We start from the raw sequence: 9,031 nt of genomic DNA on the forward strand, positions 1-9,031 counted from the left end.
GGCGGGGAGGAGGGAAGTAACTAGTTTGCTGCTTTCCATAAATTCATCAAAGCCCCATATTTCTGACTCATTTCTTCTTGCTCCTTCAGTAAGGATTTCAAAATTCCTTTCCAAAGGTTAAAACCAACATTTACAGCTAGAAGCAGCATAATGAGATAGAGATTAGTGATAATGCTGACAGTATGTACTGTTTCCTGGTGAGAAACCAGGACAACCATCCAGGGTTCCAGGTCAGGGAGATGTGGAGCCCCTCATGAAGCTGGCCAAAGAGCTGGTCACCTAGTTGACAAGTGGGAAGGAAAGAGCCCATACCTCCTGCATAGCACAGCATCTAGTGCCAAGTCTGGCAGGTACCCAAAAATGAGAGTGTTAGTGGATTGATAACAGGTTGATGATCTCTTCTTCCTAATTTCTGACTCTGCAGTTTGTTGTCTCAAGTGAGGATGCAACTATCACTGAATCATCTGTCTTACTATTACATCAAGGCACTCATTCACAAGCCCCCACTTGCTTTCAACATGCAGGAAAGGGAAAGCTGTGGGCACTCAGCAACAATGTGACCAAGCAGAAGAAGAGAAAGTGATGTTTTCTCCACAGTTCAGCCATTAAATAGATCTCAGCTGCCTCTACTAGCAATACTTTGGTTCTATCTCTTCTTCAACAGCTAACAGGAATGAAAAATGCTCCTTGCAACGCTTCTGCAACTTGTGTCAACAGAATTTTAAGGACAGAGAAACAGGGACAGAAATAGCTTGCCCACAGTCCTTAAACCACTCCGTATCCTACATGAAGCTCATTTGTTAAGACGTTCCAGAGACTCCAAATTGCAAAGGCAATCAGCTGCTTTGAAAACTAGAGGGAAAAGGAGGCGTTTCTTTTATTATTTTGCAGGAGAGAACTGTCATGGTGAAAAATGGGGAGCTGCATGAAACAAGCCTATCTTTGGCAGTGATGCCTTCTTATATTGTAAGGTTTACATCTCCCTTTCATGGCTTTTAGGTAGATTATTCCAGTTTGGGGAGGAGTGAGAGAATGGAGAGAGGAAATAAAGATCTCCACAGTTGAATTTAGTGTCTGTCTTGCTGATTTCAAAGGTAATTTTGTTTCTTTGAAAAAAATTATTCATAAGTATCTTGATTCACTATCTTATTTGTCCTATAGTGATTTTAGTCACAAACTACATAGCTGTTCCTAGAAATTTCAAAACTTTGAAGGTGTACAGAGAATCCCATACTTTTTTCCTGTCTTTTTTTAAAATAAAAAAAAAAAATTCTTTTGATAAGATTTAACAGTGAATCAGAGTTAAGAGCATGACACGGGTTTGTTTTCTGTATTAGAATGTCATTTTCATCTTGAGAATTGATCATCTAAAATACAATTTTCAAATATGTATTTGTGAAGGTCGTTCATGAATAAACACAAGGGCTTGATTCTATAAACATGTTGTGCCTGTTTTGTCCCATCAAAGGCTACTTACTACTACATGACACTAAGTGGAAGAAGTCAAAAGTTGTTTTTAGAAAGCATCTAATCTTTCTGCCTTCTACTCTCAAAGTTACCTTGAAGCAAGTGTGGCTTATTCCAGTTTTGCCTTCCCAAGTCTTCAGAGAGCCTAAACATAGTGTCTCTGCAATGTGCCAGTCACTCTATACCCTTATCATTGAGCTTTGTTCCTTGTAATTGCCAAATGAAAGTTGCTACTTCAGCATTAAATGTGAAATTATTGGTAACTGTAATTGGCAGAAAGGAAGCAAGAGACAAGAAAAAAGGCTGAAGGAAAGTGGTAGGAATTTACTTGTAAATACGAGCAGGCAGAAGACCTCTCCCTAGAAAGTGAGAAGAGGTCTTAAGATAGAAAACTGGGGTCTATGGAGAGCTGAAGATGGGAAATGAAATGCAGAAACAGCAAAACTCCTAAAGCTGTGAAGGCTTTCACTTTGTGCAGTACTTAATGTGAAAACACAGGGACATCAGAGAGTCAGGTTGCAACTTTGGTCAGTGGGAATTCTGTAGATTAAAACAGAATGAAAAATATTATCCTGATTCTGTGTCATAGCCCAGCGGACTGAAAACTGATGTGTCTACTTGTTTACCTTCCGAAGCAAGAACTGCAGAATTATACCTTTTTGAGACTAATGTCCTCCACCTCGACATACGTTCACAAGACAGTCTTTTCTCTAGCTTCCTCATTCTTCCTTGATCAGGCAGAATAAAAAATGCCGAAGCACCTCCTTTGTAATCCATTTGCACCACAGTAGAAGACAGCTGTTCATCATAGCCATGCTTGAACAGGCCCATTCCAAACATCATCGGGACTTCAACAGCCTTGTTCCCATCCACGAAGAATTTGCCCTTTTTAGTGTATTTTGGATCGAAAGGTTTTTCCCATTCAGCTTAAAACATAAGAGACAGAGTTATAGGATATTTTGAGGACATGAAACCATAGGATATATATTACAATAGGACACATTCAGAGATGACAGAAACTGGTACAGCTGGATCAGCTTCAAAGACAAACCAGTTTGCAATGAGCACTTAATCTTACTGAATACTCAGAATTATTCAATAGCAAGACACAATAGGTAGAGTGTGATGTAAAAAACTCCCTCAGATCTTACAGCAGGCCACAATATCCTTCATTTAAATGAGATTCCAAGCGTTCTAGTGTGCACTTTTTCTCCACAAGAACATTTTTAAGGAGCCTATAAAGTCTTCATGATGCAGTCCTTAAATGAGCTCAGAAGAAAAGAGATTCTCTCCTTTCATTATTCCCACACCAAAATAGACTTGTGAAGGGTGACAAGGGATGAATTCTCCAGAGGAATGAAGGGATTCAGTTTACTTGCAGAGAGAAGGGTTTTGTATGCCGCTTCAGTTGATGGCAAATAAATTCATGAAGAACTTAATTCTACCAGACTGCTTGGTTAAAAAACAAAATGAAACAACAACAGAAACCTTCTGTGCTGTCATATTCACAATATTAAATTTCCAAAAGTTCCTTGGTTAGTCATAGTGAAACAAACCGAATACATTGAAACTCTGAAAAATTCTTATCCTCAGTAGAGAGGAATTTCTAGACCAAATTCCAGCTATCCGCCTCATCTGTGGAGCAGATTTTTTAAAAGGGGAAAAGTTGGGGGGGTGAGGATGTGTTTTGTTTTGTTTTGTTTTTTAAATAAAGAGATATTGCTCTCTAGTAAATTTTGCCTTCTAGAACAAATCTACTTTTTTATCAGATTTAGTGGGCAAAAGTAGAGCCACAGCACTAAGTAAAACAAGTACCATCAAGAAAACTGTGAAACAAGATACAATCCCTTTTGGCTTCTGATTTCTACTTGAACAATGATTACTAGGCAACTTGGTACAAATTAAATAATCAAACTCTGCTGTTTCCATCATCTGTGAAATGGACATAAATGGCACATATTTAGTATTTGGAAGGAGTGAAGTGAGACTTAGTGCATGTCTTAGGCTCTGAAAATATAAATTGACAACTGCCAATACTCTGAAGATGGCAAAAGTTGCTACTTTTATGTCTCTTAATTAACTGTGACTTCTATCATCAGATATGTAACTGGCAGGACTTCTGCATTGACATGCTTAAGGGGAAAAAAAAAAAGCAAACTGAATCACATAAATACAAATGGCACAACTCCTGAAATGCTCAAACAACTTTTGTCTAGTGCTCAACTCATGGAAAACACCCCCTGATTTGAGAAAGGGCTTTGCTTGATTAAAAACAGAGTAAGATACTAGGATTTAGCACACAGATTAGACAGAGATGATATTCGTTAACCCTTTTGTCCTGTTTCAAAGGAAGTCTTTCCCCTATGCTCTCCTCCCTCTTAGGAGGATACCTTCTAGGGATGGCACCTTCCTCAGGTGCTTCACAACGTTCAAGTATGATACATTGTGGTGACCAGCTGGGCTAGGCCATGATAAGGGACTGGTGTACTGTAATGGAATAGCATGCCCACTGGCTGAGAGCCTGGAAAATATTGCCAGTCTTTTGTCCCTTAGGGAAGGACTTCTACACTACGTTAACACCACAAAAACTGGGAGGAGAATCACCAGTACTGTGTAAGGAAGGTTGTAATGCACAGAGACTGGAGAAGAGCCTAGAAGTATGGACTGGTTATAGAGGTACCTGAGCTTCAGAGATCCTCTCCAGATGAATCCCAGCCTCTACGTCAATTAGCATTAACCTACTCTCAATTTCAAGATAAAAGTCCTTATTGTCACTATTGATACTATTCTTTAATCTATTTTCTTTAAAACTGAAAAGCAAAAACTGAATCTCCACCATCTCTGGAGGAGCTGGGAAATTATTTCAATAGGAAACGAACATCTAATTTTAAACAAAACTTATTTTTAGAACATGTAAAAGTTATCTGTAATACAAAGTTATCTTTAATACAAAGTTTCTCAGGCTTTTGTCCCCAGCGTGCTACTAAATCTATTGCTCCTTCTTCAAACACCTTTCAGTAAAAGAAAAATCAGCAGCTTTTTTGCCTGATTTGAAACACCTGCCTGATGCTAAACAAAAGCTTATCTTGAAAACATTTGAGACAAAGCGTATGTTCAAGAGAATTAAGAAACATCAACCATCTGTATTCCAAATAGCTTCATTTACCTGTCCAGATCTTCAGAGATTAACACTAGGAGCAGAGATACAGAGGAAAAGCAAGACAAAACAAAAACATGGTTTTGAATTACTTTCAGGGGAAGCCTCATATTGGGGAGGAGAGTGGGAACATCCAGGTTAATAGTTTTAAAAGAATTACATTTCTTTTAAAAGAATAGCATTCCTTATACGTCTTCTCTGTTTCAATTGAAAAGCTTAATGATATTTTTACGAGATAAATTACAGAATATTATTTTTCTGAGTACAATTGCTTTGTTTTTAGAATCTGATAAAATGAGTAAGAGAGGCAAGTTTTGAAAGAAGACACATTATCTTATGTTAGACCACTGACTGAGCCTTACAGCCTTGCTCCTCTTCTTCTCATTAGATCAGCAGTCTGCAAAGCTGTGGGAAGATCTGTAGACTGTATCTAAGCAGACTGCACAAGTTAATTAAGAAAAACAAGCTTATTGTCATTAGGCTTGTATTTGATACTGGTGGGTCCATCTCTTCACTGGAAAATATTAGAATCTGCAAATCAAAAAAAAATGGTTGAAAACCTATGCCTCTAGACACATAAGGACTACAGCCATACTATCAGTAAAGGCATAGTTAAAAAAGAAAAGGAGAATGTGAATGTGAAACTAAAGCTACTGTCAAATGTTTAGCTTTGGATACATGAACATACTCAGTAACAGCAAAACTATTGAGTAAATATATTTCCTTCTAGGTAAGATGTTAAGTTCTATTTTAACAGCATTCTTTGAATTTAACCCTGAACATGCTAAACAAAAAATAAAAAACAGCTGAAGTGGACTTCAAATTAATTGCTAGCCATCAAGGCACTTAAGAAAGTGCTTACATCCCACTTGATTGTATAGGACTAGATGCTTTACTGAATAGAGATGCCTTCCTCAAAGTAAATTTCACTTAATCTTCAGCAGGAAAGAAATGTATATGTTAAAAGATACAGGAAATTTTGCCATAAATTATGCTAGGAATTATCAGCAGTTAATTTCCAGAACATAATTTCCAACAGCTTTGTTTATAATTAAGTAAGGACCAAAACGAAAACAAGGTAAGAGTCCACCTGCAAAACCATATTGCAAAAAAAAAAAAAAAAAAAAAATTCATTTTAAAAAAATAATGCAAAAAGTCATGTAATATGTGTAATAAATATATAAAAGAAAAAAAAAAACGTTGTGCAAGAGCCAGCTGCATGAAAATCCCCATAAATTGTGAAGATTTCAGCGCTGCGGTGAGGTCATGCAATCAGGAAGATTGCAGTGCCTTGAGGAAAAAAAAAAAAAAAAAAAAAAGGTGATGAATTCCAGGACAGACCTGAGGAAGTAAAGTATGAAGTAGGAGAATATTATACATATATCTTACCGTTAAAATAAATATAGCTAATAAGGAGAATTTCAGTAAGTGGATCAAGGTTATTTACGAGGTCCTTGATTTTCCCATTGGTTCTTCCTGCTACGTATTCGTTGATCTTTACCTGGGCTTGATCAGCCCTCTTGAAGTTCATAGGATAAGCTTCTCCTTCAAAGAAGTTTCTGAGATTACTTAAAAATTTATCTTGTGGCTTCAGTCGGTCAAGCACAAACAGGACATTTCCCATATTCAGCTGTAACCCCGCATTCTTTCTGTTTACCATTTGCATGAGTTGACGATAACCTTCGTGTATTTCATTTTCAGAAATCTCGCGTGGGTTAAAGCTAAGGACCCTAAGAATCTGTGTCAGAGTATCTGATCTGGCACCCAGAGTCAGCATTGCAAAGGCAGTAGAGATGCTCAACGGAGAGAAGAAAACATTCCCACTGTTTTCACCAGAAGAAATCTCTTTGAAGAAACAACATGCAAACCGACAAACACTGCTCCCTACAGACTGCAGTAGCATGTTTTGATTTCCTTGGCCTCTTTGGTTTTGGTTTCTTACACCTTGGTGATCAGGTTCATAGCAATGACTGTTGGAATAAATCCCAACAATTAAAAGACACAGGAAAAACAACATCTTCATGTTTCTATAGCTCTGTAAAAGAACAAAAGAAAAATGACATTTGGCTTATGAATCTTTTTACCTTGTGGCTTAGCAATAAATCAATCCCTTCAATGTAGAGAGCAGGCTTAGTACCATTGATTCCAAACCATTTGGATTCAGAGATACCAGCTTTCTATTTCAAGGAAGTAGATTCTGGAAAATTACGCAATCTAATGAAGAAGTTATGAAAGAATAAAAATTAAAGTAAAAGAGGGATGAAGTAATACCAAAGATTCCCTCATTAAGGTTAGGCTACATTTCCTTTGAAACTGTTTTGTTTCCAGTGTGGCTTTAAGTGATAAAAAGCCATAAATCAAAAGTACAGGTCTGTAGAACAGAAAGGGAACCAGTCAAGGCTAGTCTGTTAAATTTAGAAAGATGAAAAATCAAGGCAGAGGAAAGGCACAATATTCCTCCACTGTGAGAATTAAAATGTACAGTTTTTGAACAGGCTGCATGTAAAAACATAGGCAGGCAGCAGAGAGAAAGTAAATGTGCTTGTTAATGAGTAAGTGATGAATATTTACAGCAATTACATAAAGCTCAAACAATTGAGCACCGTTTAAAAAAAACAAAAACACAACCTTCCACATAGCTAACAAAGTGAGAAATATGCTTTGAGCAATTAGGAAGTTATCAAGACTCTGGAAATATGATGTTCCTTATTAAGAAAGGGAACACAGAACAGCAAATGGAAACAAGCGTGCCAGCTTCATGCAAAGGCATGTCCAGCTTAGTGACTGAACCAAATCATCTGAGAGTAATAAAAAAATAATCAGAGAAAACTCTAGAACAATTGTTGTGTTTATCATCAGAAAGATAGCAAAGAGTGATTTGGGCAAATATGCCTGTGATGGCAAAATGTGAAGATGAATGAGTGAATTCTGGAGGAATAAAGATACTAAAAGATACCAATAGAACAGGAAAACTTTTTCAGAGTAACGTGGAAACCATCCATTCTACACCTGTGGCAATACTTTTAATTCTAGAAATTAATACTACCTGTGACACACTTGGTTCAATAACTTTTGTCAACAGACAGAAGGAAGTAAATATGTGGAATATCTGGAAATCCAGAACATCCTTCTGAAGTATGTGATCACTTTATCTACAGAATCTTTTATAAAATAAAGTACTCTCCAGAGGAAAATGCAAGGATTTTCAAAGGGGAACAATACCTTAGGTCTCTGACTTGCAATGAGAAATGATATTCAGACTCTCATGCCTTGTAAAATCATTGGATTCTTATTAGCTCCTAACATGACCCTACATTTGTGATCTCCACTTCCCAATGTTTTGGTTCTCCAAAAGTCAATGAACTCAGAATGATGATCTCTGCTTTAATAATATATGCTACAAATATTCCTTAATTCACACCCTTTGAATAGTGTGGTTATAGCAATACTACTATCGCTACAGAGGGCCTGAGCCTCATAACAAATCACTTTCAGAGAATTCAGTTTTATATCTAGAACACATTTAAATTTGAGCTCTTTGATTTGTTTGTGACCTGCTCCACCATCACTCTAATTCTTTCAGTCTTTACCTCTATTCAGAGTATTTTTTTTCCCAAACTCTCCAGAAGCTTTAGAGAGCAACCCTTAACCCCCCACTTCCCTTTCATTTCATGCCCTACTTTTGTTATCATCAACCATTTACTTCATTTAACTCTCTAAAACATTTAGACATGCAGTTCTCCAAAGAGGGTTATGCTATACAAACATGCCTATCTCACAGAAGACTTACAGACCAAAACAATAAAACAATACAAAAAGCCTTAAATTGCAACTTGAATACAAACATGGTAATTTCTCAATTGATTATTCAGAAACTGTTGTCCTGCATGTAAAGTTTGACAATTTTTCCATAGAAAAAAATGCATTACTTACAGTACAGTCAAAAGGGTCCTGTTGTATTCACCAGATCTGCACAGGTCCTTGCTCAGTTGTTTATGCTGCTGAACACAAAGCAGGGTATCCTCTAGTAAAGGTTAAGATCATCTAAGAGCTGTGACTCACACATTATAATTTTAGAGATTAGGTAGTGCAAACAATGTCGAAACTAGTTTTACTGGACACCTAACTTTGCTGAATATATGTTTCACACGTGACTTTATTATTCATGACTATCTGATCACCCTGGTTAGATTCAAAGCAATTTTCCTCAAACTGAACTTTCTGCTTCTTAATAGCAAACATTCATACACATCTCAGTTGCCCAAATCTGCTCTTCTATGAACAAGAGAGTCATCAGAAGTAGTAACTACAGAAAAACACTCTGAATATAATTTCCAGTATCTATAGCATTGCTGCCACTAAGGCAGGAGGTCAAGCCTTGATGCACTGAGACAACGTGAATTTTTG

General features: G+C 37.0%; 1 protein-coding gene across 1 annotated transcript in view; it reads right to left on the reverse strand.

Annotated features, from left to right (window-relative positions):
* LOC106897149 (alpha-1-antiproteinase F-like) overlaps nucleotides 1-8,626 on the reverse strand; it is a 12,327-nt gene extending 3,701 nt beyond the window's left edge. Inside the window, exons 1-3 of the mRNA XM_014957581.1 lie at nucleotides 8,558-8,626; nucleotides 6,014-6,659; nucleotides 2,123-2,393 (exon numbers count right to left, since the gene is read on the reverse strand). Coding sequence (XP_014813067.1) covers nucleotides 2,123-2,393; nucleotides 6,014-6,647 — 905 coding nt within the window. The 5' untranslated portion in view covers nucleotides 6,648-6,659; nucleotides 8,558-8,626. The remainder of the gene's footprint in view (nucleotides 1-2,122; nucleotides 2,394-6,013; nucleotides 6,660-8,557) is intronic.
* Between the last annotated feature and the right edge of the window lie 405 nt (nucleotides 8,627-9,031).

This window comes from Calidris pugnax, unplaced genomic scaffold (genome assembly GCF_001431845.1).
Source record: "Calidris pugnax isolate Ruff unplaced genomic scaffold, ASM143184v1 scaffold211, whole genome shotgun sequence".
NCBI lineage: Eukaryota > Metazoa > Chordata > Aves > Charadriiformes > Scolopacidae > Calidris > Calidris pugnax.